Genomic DNA, 15,142 nt, shown 5'->3' on the forward strand with positions numbered 1-15,142 from the left:
GCACGGGGAGGGGCTCTAGTGGACCTCTCGCTTCTGCCAGCTCCCCTCCCCTGCTGTCTCCACCACCCTGTCTCCCCTACCCCCACTCCCTACCCCTCACTTGTGCCATCTTACCAAGTACCTAACTGGCTTCCTTGCTTCCCGCTTATGTATAATCCACTGTACCAGAATAAATTTTTCTAAAGCCCAGCTCCGATAAGAAAAAAAAATTCTGGTGGTGGCCTCTTCTGAATGGATTTTTCTTTCCTTTGGCCATTCCTTAGTGTTCTTCCATGTGTTTTCTCTCCTTTCCCCTACCTTCCCATGATTACCATGAATAGCACCTTCTCCCAGAAACCTTCTTCACTCACTCAGTCACTAAATGTTTGCTGAACCTACATATACACTGTGTTAGATTTGGGAGAAATACGGTATTGAGCAAGCAAGGCAGACGAGAGCTACTCACCCACAGTGTTTATGGGAAAGGCGGGGTATAAAGGATCCTAATCTAGTGGGAGAGCTTCCAGGAAGGCTTCCTGCAGGGGGTGTCAATCAAGAGAAGCACTAAAGGGGCAGGTGTGTGTGCGTAAAGGTGTGGAGGTTAGGTGGCAAGTCCAGTGAAGGTGAAAGAGCCCCAGATGAGATCGTGGGCTGAGTTCCAGGAGCAAGAAATAAAAGCATTGAGTGGGTAAGGGTTTGTGTGGAGAGAGAAAGACAAGTGATAAGTGATGTGGTTGCCAAGATACAAAAGATGCAGGGAACTGGTCATCATGATAGTGCTCTCACCCAGTGGTTCTCACCCGGGGTCTGTTCTGCCCCCCTCCGGGGGCCACTGGGTGATATCTGGAGACATCTGTGATTGTCATGACTTGGGGAGGGAAGGTGCGCTTGGCAGGGGGTGGGTGAGGCCAGGGATGCTGCTCCACATCCCACAGCACCCAGCACACCCCACCAGCAAGAATGGTCTGGTCCCAAGTGTCCACAGTGCCGAGGCCGAGACACAGTTGTGAAATGCTTACTCCAGTACTGAGTATTAATTTATTTAAAGCTCACAAGGCTGTGAGGTAGGTATTTTTATTACCTTTTTTTGCAGATGGAGAAGCTGATTGAAGTACGGCTGACCCTGAACACCATGGGTTTGAGCTGTGTGGGTCCACTTACATGCAGACTTATATCAGTAAATTCAGTACAGCGCTGTAAATGTTATTTTCTCTTCTTTATGGTTTCCTCAATAACATTTTCTTTTCTCTGGCTTGCTTTGAGAATACAGTAGATAATACATATAACCTACAGAACATGGGTTAATTGACTGTTTATCGGCAAGGCTTCCAGTCAACAGTAGGCCATTAGTTAAGTTTTTGGGGGGGTCAAAAGTTATGTGTGTGCATTTTTTGGCTGCAAGGAGGGTTGGTGCCTTTAACCCCCATGTTGTCCATGGGTCAGGTGTAATATACCTGAGGACACAGCCCGTGACCGTGGAGTTGGCACTCAAACCTGTATAGCCTAGCCCTATTTCCCCTACCATGCTTCCTTTCCCGGCCAGGAGGAGTTGGGGAGTGGCAAGGAGGAAGGAGAGAGTGACCGTGTTATGGGCGTTTTGGGGAAGTAGGAGGGGTAGGGGCAATGAAGGTGGCCCTGGGTTTCTGGTCTGGATGGTTGGATGGCTGGTGGGCAGCGCCGTGATGGAGGCCCAAGGAAGAGGCCCGAATGGTCAGATGCTGAGCTCCTATTTTGCTCTGTGGAGGGCGAAGCCCCCACACACCCCTGAGCAGTGGTGGGCCGGGCCACTGTGGGGCAAGTCAGCAGCACGTGGAGGGGCATTTCCATTTGGGTATGGACCAGGTCACAGAAGGTGTGGAAGGATGAAGCTCTGGAGTAGGAGCTGGGAGCAGACGGGCAACAGCCTGAGCTGTGGGAGGAAAAGTGGTGGAGGGGTGACACCCTCGGCTAGGGAGTCTCTCCCTTCTTAGCACACCCACAGCTGGAGTGTGTGTGTATGTGTGTGGGGGGGTGGGGGGTGTACCTCACAGCTTTCTTCGGAGTTCTTGCTACCAGAGAGTTCCCAGAGGCAGAACATCTGTGGGTTCCCCTGCCTTCTTCCCCTCCCCCCACAGCTTACTGAACTCTGCGGGTCATCAGGATTGTAATGCAGCTCCATATCACCAGGGATCCAGGCTCCTTCTGTCTCATTGCTTTGCCATCCTTATTATAGGACGTCCACTTCGAGGTCTAAAATGGCTGTTGATGCTCCAGCCATCATATCTGCATTCCAGCAGGCAGCTTCAATTTTCCCACGTGTACAATGTGGGTAACACCTACTATCAAAAAGAGGAGATTGGACAGAAGCATCTAGTGTGGAGCCATTGTGATTAGAACCTCCCAGAGGCTCTTGGTGGGACTAGGTTCCCTTTGTTGTTTGGTCCTCTGCCCTGGGTCGCTACCCAGTGGGCCTTCCGAGGGACTTGACAGTCTGTGGGCCCTTAGCAGTCTGTCCTGCTCATCTCCTCTCTGGCTCCTGGGACGGTGGTCATGGAGGCATCACCTGTGCTCACTCCATCACCAGCCACTCAGGCCCAGGAGCAGGGCCTGGCTCTCCTCCTCCAGGGACCCTGCCACCCCAGCACCGGGCCACCTCTCAGACAGGGGTGGCTGCTGCTTGGTGCAAGGGCTGGCACTGCTCAGGGGTCTCAGGCTGGAGAGGGCCTGCAATCGTGAACCACGAGTGGATGGGGCGAGTCGGGGTTCCGCTGGGTTCTCAGAGCCTGGCAGGGACTCGCCACAGAGACAGGGCCCGGCCGCCCAGCTGAAGGGGAGTCTGCATGGTTGTGTCCTGGGAGATTCCCAAGACTGGTCACAAAATTTGCACTGGGGCCCAGCACAAAATGAAAGCGTGGGCGCTTTGTTCAAAAACTATTAAGAATTTCAAGACGGTGACGGCAGAGCATTAAGCCACGTGCAGGCCCTTGGAGGTCCCAGCCCAGGAAAGTAGTAGACGATTTTAGTGTCACCTGGGGGCCTCAGGGCCTCTACCGGGGACAGATAGGTCTGGGCTGGGGCCAGGGCTGAGCATCTCTGGGGCATGTGGGGCGCTGGCCTGGCACGGAGGAGCAACTTTTTAGGGGCGGCTGACCAGGAATTGTGTCCCACATTTCTGGAACATCTTCCCATCTGTGGGCCGTTCCTCGTTCCTGAGCCTGTTGGTCTCCTCTGCAGGGTTTCTTCAAAGTCCTATAATCCCCTGTGTCAGAGCCCCTCAAAACCCCCCAGAGGGGAGGTCCAAACAACTCGGGTTCCCAGCCCCCATGGTAATCCCACCAGGCAGCCTCTCTGTGGACGGGGCCCAGGACTTGTCCATTTTAGAACAAGCTCGTGCAGTGATTCTTCCCAAGTTTGGCTCCCCACCCATCTACTGAATAAGCCCTGGGAACAACCGGTGGATTTCATCAGTGCCTGGAGCCGGGATTTATTCTGCCATATCTGAGTAAGTCTAGTCTGCTTACAAATAGTCTTCACCATCCTGGGCTGAGAATTGTTTTCTTGCCATCTCTGGCCCAGAGCTGGCCTTGCTAAATGAAGCTCAGGGAATCTGCTCCTTCTGGAACGCTCCCCAGAGAGTCAAGAACAAAGTGCTGGAGGCCACTCTTTCTCCTCGGAGCCTTGCAGGGCAGGAGCCCGGCCAGGTTGGCTGTCCAGGGCAGGGGACTGGCCTGAAGGGAGGCCCGCGTCCTCCTGGGCCACCGTGTGTGTGTGTGTGTGTGTGTGTGTGTGTGTGTGTGTGTGTGTGTGTGTGTGTGTGTGTGTGTGTGTGTGTGTGTGTGTGTGTGTGTGTGTGTGTGTGTGTGTGTGTGTGTGTGTGTGTTGGAGGGAAGCTGGAGCTGTGGATCGCGTGTGTTCACTGCCATGAAAAACAAGAACGGGCTTGGAAGGCCTGTGTCTTTACCGTCATTTGTATTGTTCCTTGTGGAATCCTGCAAAGGCAGGAGCGTAAGGCGGAAACCCAGTTTGTACTGCTCACCCCCCATGGAAGGAAAGGCAGGCCATTACAGTCCAAGAACCGTGAGCTTAAGTGTCTCCCAGGAGAGGAGATATATATATTTTAAAGACATTCTTTCCGTCTGATTTCATCTAAGGCTTGAACTGTAAAACCAGACAAACACTGTGATTGTGATAGACTTTTGGTTCCTAAAATAAGCGCCCAGCTTTCCTGTCTTTCCCCTCCACGCCTCCCTGCACACCTGGCGTGGGCCTAGGCGTGCTCAGCGCTCCTGCTTGTTGGGAAGTAAGGTTTTTAAAGGCCACGTGAGTTTACATTAGTACCTTCTGCGTGAATGAGAAAAAAAATGTTGGGGACTGAATATACTGCAATATACATGTTCATAAGAAACGTTCTAATAACAATTAGAGCACAAAACTATTGGTATAAACATTTCCAAAAGGAGAACTATTGCATTTCATAAGATGGTGTTTCCTAGACCAGAGGTTTGTCTTTCTTCTTTGCAGTTGGTTTGGGGGCAGGACTCTTGCACGGAGCTAACCAAGTGCAGTGTGTTACGGCGGATCCAGAGTGTTCAAAGTTCAAGGGCTGTGCAAGTCCTCGGGATTCATTTAGCCCAGAGAAGAGTGTCGACTTTGAGCAGTTCAAGATGGGACTTGCCCTGGGTCAAAGTGCTCCAGGATTGCTAATTCAAAGGCAGGCATTCCAGAAGATTCTACGGGGTGGGAGCCAGGCAGGCTTGGCCCGATGGCTGCTCTCTGAAGGCACCACTGAAACACCGACCATCCAGCCCCCTTGGAACAAACTCATTCCAGACCCGGCAGTTTGGCTTGACGTTGGCTGTGACCTTGGACAGAACCCAAATCCTTCCAGTTGCTGATAAAACTTCTGGTCTTGGTTCTTACACCACTATGTCTTGGCATGAGCGGCCCATTTCTGTGACTTGTTCTCTGGGCCACATGGGGCCATGGCAATTGACAGCTGCTTTTGGGGACGTTTGGTGTCTGCAGATGCGGCTCCCGTGGGCCTGTGGGCTGGCCTCCACGCCTCAGCACAGCCGGCAGGGCAGGAGGCCCTGGGCACAGCACGGAGAAGGTCCCTTCCCACCACAGGGCACCAGGGCTGGGGGCTCCATGGACATCGGTCAGCTTGGGACTGCCCAACAGCTGCAGGACACCCCTTCCCTCCTGGGATCTGAGTTTTAAAAAATAATGGTGGAAGCTGGAAGCAGCTGAACCGAGGAGAAGCCCAACGTGGAGGTGCCTGCTTGTCCGGCGCGGGATGTGTAGACTTGGACCAAAGTTCATGGTCCGGCAGAGGAGAGAAGAACACTCAGAAGGAAAAGATGACCCAGGAGGCACCGGGTGAGCAGCTCAGGCACTCGGGAACCCGATGTGACCTTCTGTTGTGGTTCACGAGGGTTTTTCTTCTGGAGGGCGCCCCCGTGAGTCAGAGCAAAGATCACATCATCTAAGAGGCACTATTATAGTAGAGCTCGAGGGGCCTGGTCTGGAGCCTGGGGGAGGCACCGCAGAGCTAGATGCCCTGCAGGGAGTGGTTCGGGTCACTGCGCTCCCGCTTCACCAGGGGCTCGCCCAGGCTGCGGGCGTCGGAGTTGGCCTCATGGCCACGATCCTCGCTGAGGTCATCTGCAGGGTTAGCGTTGCGGATGAGGAGTGTGGGCGCAGGAAGGAGAGGGAGAGAGAAGCACATTCTCAGAGAGGTGCACAGGTGTGGACGCTGCCCTGCAGTGCCCAGGGAGGCCTTCTTACTGGAGACCTCCCTTGACCAGTGTCCATTTGCTGAGTCACATTCCTGGCAGGGTCCCCCTCAGCAGTTGGTGCCCCCTACCCCCACGGGGCAGGGAATGGGTTGGGGTAGGGGCAAGTGGATGCAGGCAGCCCAGGACTGTGGCCCTGCTCCCGGGCCTGATGTGGAGGTGCCTGGGGAGCAGGATTAGATGGCGTCCCAAAGCACCCACACAAGAAGGAGGTGCAGGGCTGCTCCTCTGAGCCCCAGCAGAGGCCAGGCCTGCATAAGCATCACTGGGACACCTGCTGCTGCCCAAGCCTCACCAGCCTGTCTGGATGCCAGCTCCTAAAGGCCCTCAAACCCACCCTGGGAGCTGCCTCGATTTCTACTACGCCCAGGGTGGGAGGAATAGCCCCTGGGAGAGCCTCACGGAAAAGCCACGGACACACCCACCTTTATTGAGCAGTGTCAGCGATAGGGAGGCGAGATCGTTGAACTGAAAGAGAGAAGCCCAGAGTCAGGGGCCTCCACAGAGGGGCCTGGTCCTGGTGAATGTCAGCACTGTCCTCTATCTATAGTTAACACAGGCTTCGCTTGTAAAGGAGAGCGGTTCCCCCATGAGAAGTGGCGCTGATGCTGGTGTGTCCCCTCTGGCACCTTCTGGGTCTTGCCTGGGAGCTGGTGGAGGGCTGAGTGGGTGCTGACTGCTCAGGCCACCAAAAGGACAGGGACTGTGGCCTCTAAAGGTGACAGGCTTATTATGTCCTAAAAGCTTTCTAGGCATCACCTCATTTCTTCCTCAAAACAACCCCGTGTGACCCGGCAATTCCGCTCCTAGGAATGTACCCAAAAGAAGCGAACACAGGTATTCAAACAAGAATGTGTGCCCAGATGGTCACAGCAGTGCAAAGCTGTAAACAACCCATGTGTTCATCAACATATGAACAGGTAAAGCAAAATGTGGACCGTCCATGCAAGGAAATATTATCTGGCCACAGAAGCAGTGAGGCAATGATCTGCGCTACAATGCGGCTGCACCTTGAAAAGATGATGTGGAGTGACAGATGCCAGACAAAGAAAAGGCCACGCCCACGTATGATTCCACCCAGGTGTGGCGCCCACGACAGGCAGATCCTGGCAGAAAGCAGGGTGGCAGGTGCCAGCGCCTGGGGAGAGGGATGGTGGTGACTGCTGACAGGGGTGGGGTGTGCCTCTGGGGTGATGGAATGTTCTGGAATTAGATAGAAGTGGTGGTTGCACAACTCTTAACGTACTAAATGGCACTGAATCGTTCACTTTAAAATGGCCGGAATGGTACATTTTATATGTCCATTCCAACAGCAGACCTCCCACGGGCCGGGTGTTCCAGGTCTCATTTCAGGGGCAGGAACGCTCTAGGAGGCGGAGGGGCCAGGGCTGAACCCAGGCCGGTGGGCTCCAGCCTGCGAGCGCTTTCCCACCCACGGGCCTCCTGCGAGTGTTTTTTCTTTGGGCCGTCCGCTGTGTCACACACACTGCCCACGGCGTCCCGGGGTCCCCAGGGCAGGAGGGACCCTCACCTCTCCCATCACAGCAATCGGCGTCTCTCCGGTCGCCTCGGCGACACGGTGCTCCACCAGGTAGAACATGTACTCGTCATAGAGCAGGCGGATCAGATGGAAGGAGCCAAAGCTGGCGGCGCTGCGTAGCGTGAGGTCGCGGATCACCATGGAGCTGGGGGGGATGGGCAGACAGAGGCTGGGGACTTCCGGGGAACATGGACTCGCAGGCAGGCAGTCAGGCCAGGCTTTTCGGAGGGGAGGCCCCATAGATGCCACGAGGGGCCTGCCAGCCACCCAGACCACCCCTGTGTCTGTTGTGTCAGGCGGGGGGGGGGGGTGCGGGCGAGGCGGTCAGCTCTAAGCAGGGGGCTGGGGAAATGGGACATCGTGTCTCTGTCTGACACAAGCCTTAGCCAATGGCCTGTGGTCAGTCGTAGTACCCTTACGACTTGCCCATGGCAGGCAGCCTTTCCCGGCCTTCCCTCCTCCTGGGACCCCCTCCCATCCAGCCTTGGCTCCTCAGTCAGTGGTTTAGGTGCCTAAAACAAGACAGAACTTCAGGGAGCTTTTGCCTCTTTCATCTGCAGCAGGGGCTGGGGAGGTATGGCCCCAAATCCAGACCAGATCCAGCCCACTGCCCACTCCTGTACAGCCCAGGAACTAACAATGGGTTTTACAGGTTTAAATGGTTGGAAACACGGTCAAAAGAAGAATTATGTTTCACAACCTGTGAAAAGTACCTGAAATTCACAGTTTGGTGTCCATAAATAAAGTTTTATTGGCACATTGGTCATGCCTGTTCATTTACATGTTGTGTGCCGATAAAAGTTTATTTCTTGGAAATACTTAACTATCTGATTCTTCACAGAAAAAGCGACCCCTGATCTAAACGGATGAGATCACTTGGCACCCGACCCCAAACACCCGACTGCCCCACCTCAGAGCTTCCCCACTCATCCCTGTGGTAGCAAAAGAACCAGGAGGGGACAAGGCAGGAGGAGACGTGTGTTAGCCCCTGACAGAGTCACCAAGCAGGGGGCCCTGCACAGCAGTGGCTCCGACGCCGTGTGGCCCAAGCATCCCAGAACCAAGCCGGAGGTGACATATGGGATTCTGAGAGTGAACCCTCGAACCACCAGCCACGAAGGGCCAGGCTCTCCCCTCCACGGTGGCAGCGGCGAAGCTCAAGCTCAAGCCAATCACCTCATTTCCTTGCTTTGCTCCCGCAAATTCTCTGTAAACACCTCTCCCCTCGCTCACTGACCACCTGCGGGTTGGGGCTGCTCCAATCAACTTTTGAAAATGTTAGCGTGCCCTGTTATTTTTTTTTTTAACGGGCTGACACTCTGTGCTTGTGTGGGAACGATGGGGTGTGCAGGTGAGTCAGTAAGAGCAGTTGATGACATTATACTTAAGGCTTTGCACGTCCTCCTGGACCGGCGTGTAGATGCACTCTTAAGGCACTTGGTTTGGCAGTGGGGGAAAGAGAGGTGGCTTCAGCAGGCTGTGGATCTGAGACGGCTTAGCAAAGGCAGCCAAGGAGGGAAGCCAGGTGCTGACCGCCGTGTCCAGACCAGCATGTGGAAAGCAAAGGTCGCTTGAACGTGTGCGGACCCAAAGGCCGAGTCAGTGGACAGAGTGGAACGGCTTGGGATTTGGGCTGTTTTCTCCTCAGAAGCTCCTTGGCTCTGTATGGCCAAGCCCCCTAAAGGTAAACAAGCGAACTCGGATTTTGGGTCCCCGGGGGAGGGGGGGTGAGGGGGATGTCTCCCCGTGCTCCCTTCCCCCACCCGGGGAGCCGTGGCTTGGCTGTTACGCTGCGCCAGCCCTTCTCCCGAATGCCTCATGTCAGCCAGAGGAGAGCACAGGTCTGGAAAGAAAAGTCGCAGGCTGCCTCCGTCAGCACACGGTACCTGCCCTGGGAGCCTGCCGAGCGGGCCGCTGGGCCTCCGGAGCCCACCGTGCCTGCTTTCCCTGGGTTCTCTTGGAAACCAAGCCGGACTTACCTGTAAAAGGACCATTTCAGAAGAAACTGGCGGGCGGCCTTGGGGAAGCTGGGGCTGCCGGCATGCTGCTTCAGGACCTGGGTGACCACGTTGTCCAGCCAGCTGGCCCACTGGTCCAGGGAGCTCTGCTGCTGCAGGGTCAGCTTGAAGTCCTGCTCCAGCCGCTGCACCACGCTCTCCTCACACTGGCACACCCACGAGGCCTGTTCCTGCGGGGCGTGGGCGGCAGGTCAGGGTGGCACCTCCGCCCTCGGACCAGCGCCATTGTGGGGTGCGGGGGGAGCACGGGACCAGCACCCGCTCCGGGCCTTTGCCGGTTGCCGCTTGAGCCCCCGGGGCAGAGCTGGACAGACGGATAGCCAGAGGGAGCCTGCCCTGGTTCCAAACGCGGAAAACCATGCTTCCCGGGGCCAAAGCTCCGATCACACACCATATGTTTGTGGTGTTTTACTTTTAAGTGCTCATTTCTCTAAAGATGTGTGTGTGTTTATTTAGTGGATGAACTCAGAGCCTGAACTCGGCGTGAGTATCACTGAGGCAGGACGCGCAGGAACACAGCCTGCACTTTTCTGAGCCCAGAGGAGAGAGCTGTGAAAATGGCAGCAGGAAGGTAGATTCTTAAGGAGGGTGACCCAAGGTGTGGGTCCCAGCACCTGGAGGCCTGGGGCCCCTGGGGGGCTGCAGGGAGGGGGCTTCCGCCCTGACCCTGTTCTCATGTACGCTAGGTTTTGCTGCTGGTTGCATTTCGTGGTTTTGAGCCTTTTTCTCGAGGCTGGAAGGCGGGGTGGGGGTTGCTGATCTGCAGCCTGGTCCCCACGCCCCATCCCAGGTCGCGGGGAATCGCATTGGAGAAAGTCACCTGCACGTTGGCGAAGTCCACGCGGTTGAGGTCACTGAGCATCTGGTTGATCTGGGAGGTGTTCTGCAGCACGGCGCGGGCTGCCTGAGCGAGGTGGTTGAGGGACGTGTATCTGCGCAGGGTCTGGGCAAAGGCGCTGACCACGCCGACCTGTGGCCGAGGGAGGTGCAGACGGTGAGGCGCGGGGGGATAGCGCGTTCTGTCCTCTCCGTGGAGGGATTGTGGGCTCCGGGACAGTGCGGAGGAGCGGGAGAGAGGGACCCACTCTTCCAACAGTTTCAAGGACCCGAAGAGTGAGAATAAACGAAGGACACGAACCTCAAGAGGCATCTTGGCATCTAGAGCAGACGCCATAGCATCGGTGAGGTAGGACTCGGGACAGGGTGCTTACGCTGCTGTTTCTAGAATTCCTTTCGCTCTCTGGAGCGGCCGGGGAGGGGGAATACAGACTCCTGGGTGCCACTGGATCAAGCTTCGTGGGGGTGGGGCCTGGGAATCTGCAATTTTACCCTACTTTGGGGACTCCGATGCACCCTGAGTTTTGTTTTTTTTTTAATAAGCATGGCTATGTTTTTTTTTTTAAGATTTTATTTATTTAGTAGAGAGAGAGGGAGCGCGCGTGTGCACAAGCAGGGGGAGCCGCAGGCAGAGGGAGAAGCAGGCTCCCCGCTGTGCAGGGAGCCCGATGACGCAGGGCTCTATCCCAGGACCCTGAGATCACGAGCTGAGCTGAAGGCAGATGCTCAGCCGACTGAGCCCCAGGCGCCCTGCACCCTGAGGTTTGAGAGTCACTGGTCTAACAGATTGTTCCAGACCGGGTCAGGGCGGCCTGATGCTTGGAGCGTGGCCTCACCTGTGCGCAGGTCTCTAAGTGGCGCTTGAGAGAGCAGCCGTCACTCTCTTCTGCGCACGGAGGCCCGCTCTCCACATTTTAAATTCTGCTTTGCGGCCAAGACTATTGCAGTAAGGGTGACAGCAAGGAGATTAAACCCTCCTGCCCGTGAGGTGCATAGAAACATTCTATCTGTTCTGAATGCACCCAAATGCATCACAGCAAATGACAGCTTCTGTTGTGCCCCTCCCTGTGAGTGTCCGTTCCACATCGCCAGCATCCTGGAGGCTTCCTGGGGGGCAGGGGACTCATGGTCCTCAGGACCCTCGGGAGCGTCCTGCTTTGCCTGGGCACAGGGCCAAGAGCCCCTCCCTGAGCCTGGGGGCAGCTGCCCCCCACAGAGCGGAGCGGTTACCTTGGTCTGGATGACCTGCTGTGGGAAGTCTCTCATGGCGTTCGTCAACCAGCCTTCCAAGCTCTTGGCAAAATTACGGATGGCCTGTGTCAAGGTACCTGGGAGACACAAGCCGTGACACAGTGAGAAAGGCAGTCCTGATCCCGATCAGGATCAGCAGGAATGGAAGAGGCGCACATGCAATGAAGCTGTTGGAGCAAGAGAAAGAGGCGGCTGAGCACACACGGACGAGGGACCAGGGAGAACTTAGGGCTTTTAGTGAGGGAGGCGCCGGGTGAGAATTGGGGCCACCCAGTGCCTTCATCTCTGTTCCTCTACCTCCTGCCTTAGTGGTTCTCCTCACCCAGCCTGACTCTGCCCCCAGGGGATACTGGGGGAATGTGTACAGACATCTGTGGTCGTCCCAATGGGGGAAGCTCTTGGCATCGAGCGGGTGGGGGCTGGGCTCACCCCCCCCCGTAGTGCCCAGGACGGCCCTCCCCCCATTACAGAGAACAGTCCACAGTGCTGAGAAGCCCTGACCCACACACGTGCACGTACATATCTTCCACCAACTTCCAAGTTTATTGTGAGGTGGCTTGCAAATAAACAAATCAGACTGTTTAAAAAGAAAAAACTTCAAAAATATAAAAGGAAATATACCCCGACCCAAACCTTAACATAGAGACTCTAACTGCGCATTGCAATGAGCGGTTCTGCAGCAGGCAAGCCCAAAGGAGAAACGCAATAGTTTGGCTGTTTCCCATTTTGTGGCACAAAAACAGCAGACCAGTTCATTAAGAAAGACCGAAGTTTCCATTGTGCCAAAGGGCACAAATATTGATAGGTCACCACCAGGTGTACCCATGCCCCCCCCCCCCCCCCCCCCCGTCATTCCTTAAGCATGAGGCCTCAGGGCCCAGCTTCCTCACTCCAGGGCTTCTACCCTCAGGACCCTGGGGGCCGCAAGGGAGAGCCTGTAAGGGGCTGGCAGGGCGTGCCCCCTGCGGGGAGGGGGGTGTGTGTGTCATCACCCCCGGGGGGGGGGGGGGCACTGCAGGCGGCCCCGGGGGCAGAGGGGCACAGCGGGTCGAGACTCTCTGAGGGCTTTCAGCAAACGTGCAGACAGGGAGGGGTAAGCCTATCCCGTGACCTTGGCCCCACTCTGGGGATCTCCTGGGGGGCATCCCGGGCCCCAGAGGAACTTGGAGGCTGGAGTGTCACTGGGAGCCCCGTAGCACCGAGCGCACCGAAGCCTGGGCCAGCACTGGTAGGCGGCAACCCAAGGGTGACGGGCCTCCAGAGCTGCGAGCTGGCCCTCCGCTCGGCCTCGTTCTGGGGGGGGGGGGGAGTGCAGGGAAAGAACAGGGGTTGCCAGGGGGACGCAGCAGCCCTAAGAGCCGCTTACTGGGCACCGGCCGCAGCACGTCAGGGATGAGGATCTCCACCAGGGCCTGGTACAGGATGTGGTCGCAGTTCCTCATCCACTTGAGAATGGGCTCGCATTTACACAGAGACACCAGCTTGTCCTTCGGGAGGACGGCACCTTCGGGTTCCCCGTCGCTGTGGGGGACGGGAGAGCCGGGGTGAGCTGTGGCCCACAGGGTGGCAGGGGGCCCCCGGGACAGACCTCGCCCCACCTCTCATTCCCCAGTGGGCCCGCGCCGCCCCCTTCCCTGCCTGTGGCCGGGGAATGACACGTCCCCTATTTGGGCCGGCACGGGCTCCCCTCTACAGTGTCTCGTGCTGAAGCAAGGGAATGGGCAACACAGTGTGGAAACCACACACACACACACACAGAAGGGGGCTCTGAGCGCCGATTCTTGGAAAGGGGACGCATTTGTCTGTGGGTCACAGTGTGGGTGTCCGCAGCCTGCAGGTGAGCCCCGGGGTCCTGGGAAATGAGCCGGTGGCTCCGTGGCCGCGGGGGGCGGGGCGAGGGCAGTTACCTGGCAGGTAGAGAGGCAGGGCCATCACCCGAGGCGGCTTTCGAGTTCCAGAAGGAAAGCCACAGCTTCTCAATGTAGTGAAACTGGAGGTTCACCACGACGTCTAAAGTTGCCTGCGAATAAACACAGCCGTCGACCTCACGGATGTGCGTGTTAAAAAGCGTGCCTATCACGTGTTGTCGGGACATGCCAAGCGGGCAGCCGTGGAGAGCTGCAATGGGGTCCCCTGAAATCCAGAGAGAGATCACAAGAGGGGACGGACGTGCCACGGTTTAGAGAGTGGAGATCTTTATCTACTTGGTGAGAGGAAGCAGGGGGCCGCTCCTGCCTCTTCCTCCTCCTCCGGGTCACCCAGGGACACCTGGTGATGTCGGAGAGTTTGGCCGTTCTGGAGACGCGGGAGACTGACCGCCTCACCGGGTTGTGGGGGGGAGGGGAGGCTCGCTCGGCTCCCCACCCCCAAGGCGAAGGCTCAGGGTCTCCCCGGGCGGGGCGGGGGGAGGGCGGTCACCTCGCAGTGCCGCCGGTAGACCAGTTGCAGGGCCTTGACGTCGTGCAGCGTGATGCTCTCCTGCAGCAGGACGCTGCCCAGGTCGGGCGCCGGGAAGTCCGGGAAGATGTGAGAGACATCTGGGAGGAAAACGGGGGTTAGCCCAGTTGCAGAAGGGCCACGTGCAAGAGTCCCATGTGCTGGGGGATTAGGGTCGGGGTTAGGGTTGCCAGTGACCGCTCCACGGCCCTGGGTCTCACCACTTTTAAGCTTTGGTTTTCTCAGGGACGGAATGGGGACAACACTGTCATCTCCCAGGGACAGTAAATATGCAGACGAGCCCTGAGCCCAGGCCCCGGCACTCAGCGGGCGCTCCCATCACCCCAGTGTGGGGGCCACCCCGGGTAGTGAATCTGGGGAGGGCGCTGGCCGTGGCCGTCCCTAGTTACTTTCCTGAAGGGTTCTGTCTGGGCTCCAAAAACACACTAAATGTAGACGAAGGCCACTGACGCCTTCGGTGTGTGTGCCCACGGACGCTGACTACAGCGAGCCTCCCTGGGCGCGACCCATGAGGCAGGCTGCGAGTCAGGTGCTCCCTGGGGCGGCCGTGGCACCAGCAGGGAAGGGGCTCTCCCAGGGAAGGGCCAGGCAGCTGTGGGTCAGGCCAGCAGGAGGGGAGAGCCAGTGTTGTTGTTTTTTTTTAAAGATTTCATTTATTTGACAGAGAGCAACAGCCAGAGAGGAAACACAAGCAGGGGGAGTGGGAGAGGGAGAAGCAGGCTTCCTGCTGAGCAGGGAGCCTGATGCAGGGCTCGATCCCAGGACCTTGGGATCATGACCTGAGCCTTGGGGATGCCATAAAGGTTGATCTAGAACATTTCTACGTCAAGAGGTATTCTACAAGCCAACTGTTTCAATCACCCCTGCAGACACCGCAGGTGCTGAAACCCGTGAGCCCCGGGAGAGCTGAGTGGACACGGGAGCTTCCCCAGGAGGCCCTGCACGCGGGGCGGGGGGCACTCACCTATGTACTGCTGGTGGTGCTGGCTCTGTGCGGCCATGGCCTGCTCTGGTGTGCTGTGCAGGCTGCCATGCGGACCACTGTCCCCGAGGCTGTCTGTCTTCTGGGCTGGCCGGTACCTGGGCAGGGGACACTGTGCCATCACGAGGCCCCAGCTGTATGGCCCAAAGGGGGCTCAAGGAGCAGAGAACTGAGCAGGATTCAGTTTGGGGTGTGTGTGTGTGTGTGTGTGTGTGTATAATGTTTAAAAACTTGTGGTAAAATACACACAACATGAAATTCACCATCATAACCATGTCTAAGCGCACAGCCCAGTGGCATGAAG

The 15,142-nt window shown here is 57.0% G+C and overlaps 1 protein-coding gene across 12 annotated transcripts in view; it reads right to left on the bottom strand.

Annotated features, from left to right (window-relative positions):
- Positions 1-170: 170 nt before the first annotated feature.
- Positions 171-15,142, bottom strand: part of RFX2 (regulatory factor X2) — a 94,740-nt gene continuing 79,768 nt past the window's right edge. For 7 of the 12 annotated variants that reach the window (XM_027583641.2, XM_027583638.2, XM_027583639.2 and 4 more), the window contains 10 exons: positions 14,821-14,936; positions 13,818-13,936; positions 13,307-13,419; positions 12,766-12,920; positions 11,379-11,476; positions 10,132-10,281; positions 9,273-9,481; positions 7,285-7,438; positions 6,179-6,221; positions 172-5,622 (listed from right to left, as the gene is read on the bottom strand). In XM_027583641.2, the coding sequence (XP_027439442.1) occupies positions 5,510-5,622; positions 6,179-6,221; positions 7,285-7,438; positions 9,273-9,481; positions 10,132-10,281; positions 11,379-11,476; positions 12,766-12,920; positions 13,307-13,419; positions 13,818-13,936; positions 14,821-14,936 (1,270 nt within the window). In that variant the 3' untranslated portion in view covers positions 172-5,509. Of the gene's footprint in view, positions 5,623-6,178; positions 6,222-7,284; positions 7,439-8,841; positions 8,972-9,272; positions 9,482-10,131; positions 10,282-11,378; positions 11,477-12,765; positions 12,921-13,306; positions 13,420-13,817; positions 13,937-14,820; positions 14,937-15,142 lie in introns of those variants that run through there. The other 5 variants (XM_027583642.2, XM_027583645.2, XM_027583646.2 and 2 more) reach the window with 2 other exon arrangements.

This window comes from Zalophus californianus, chromosome 1 (assembly GCF_009762305.2).
Source record: "Zalophus californianus isolate mZalCal1 chromosome 1, mZalCal1.pri.v2, whole genome shotgun sequence".
In the NCBI taxonomy this organism is placed as follows: domain Eukaryota; kingdom Metazoa; phylum Chordata; class Mammalia; order Carnivora; family Otariidae; genus Zalophus; species Zalophus californianus.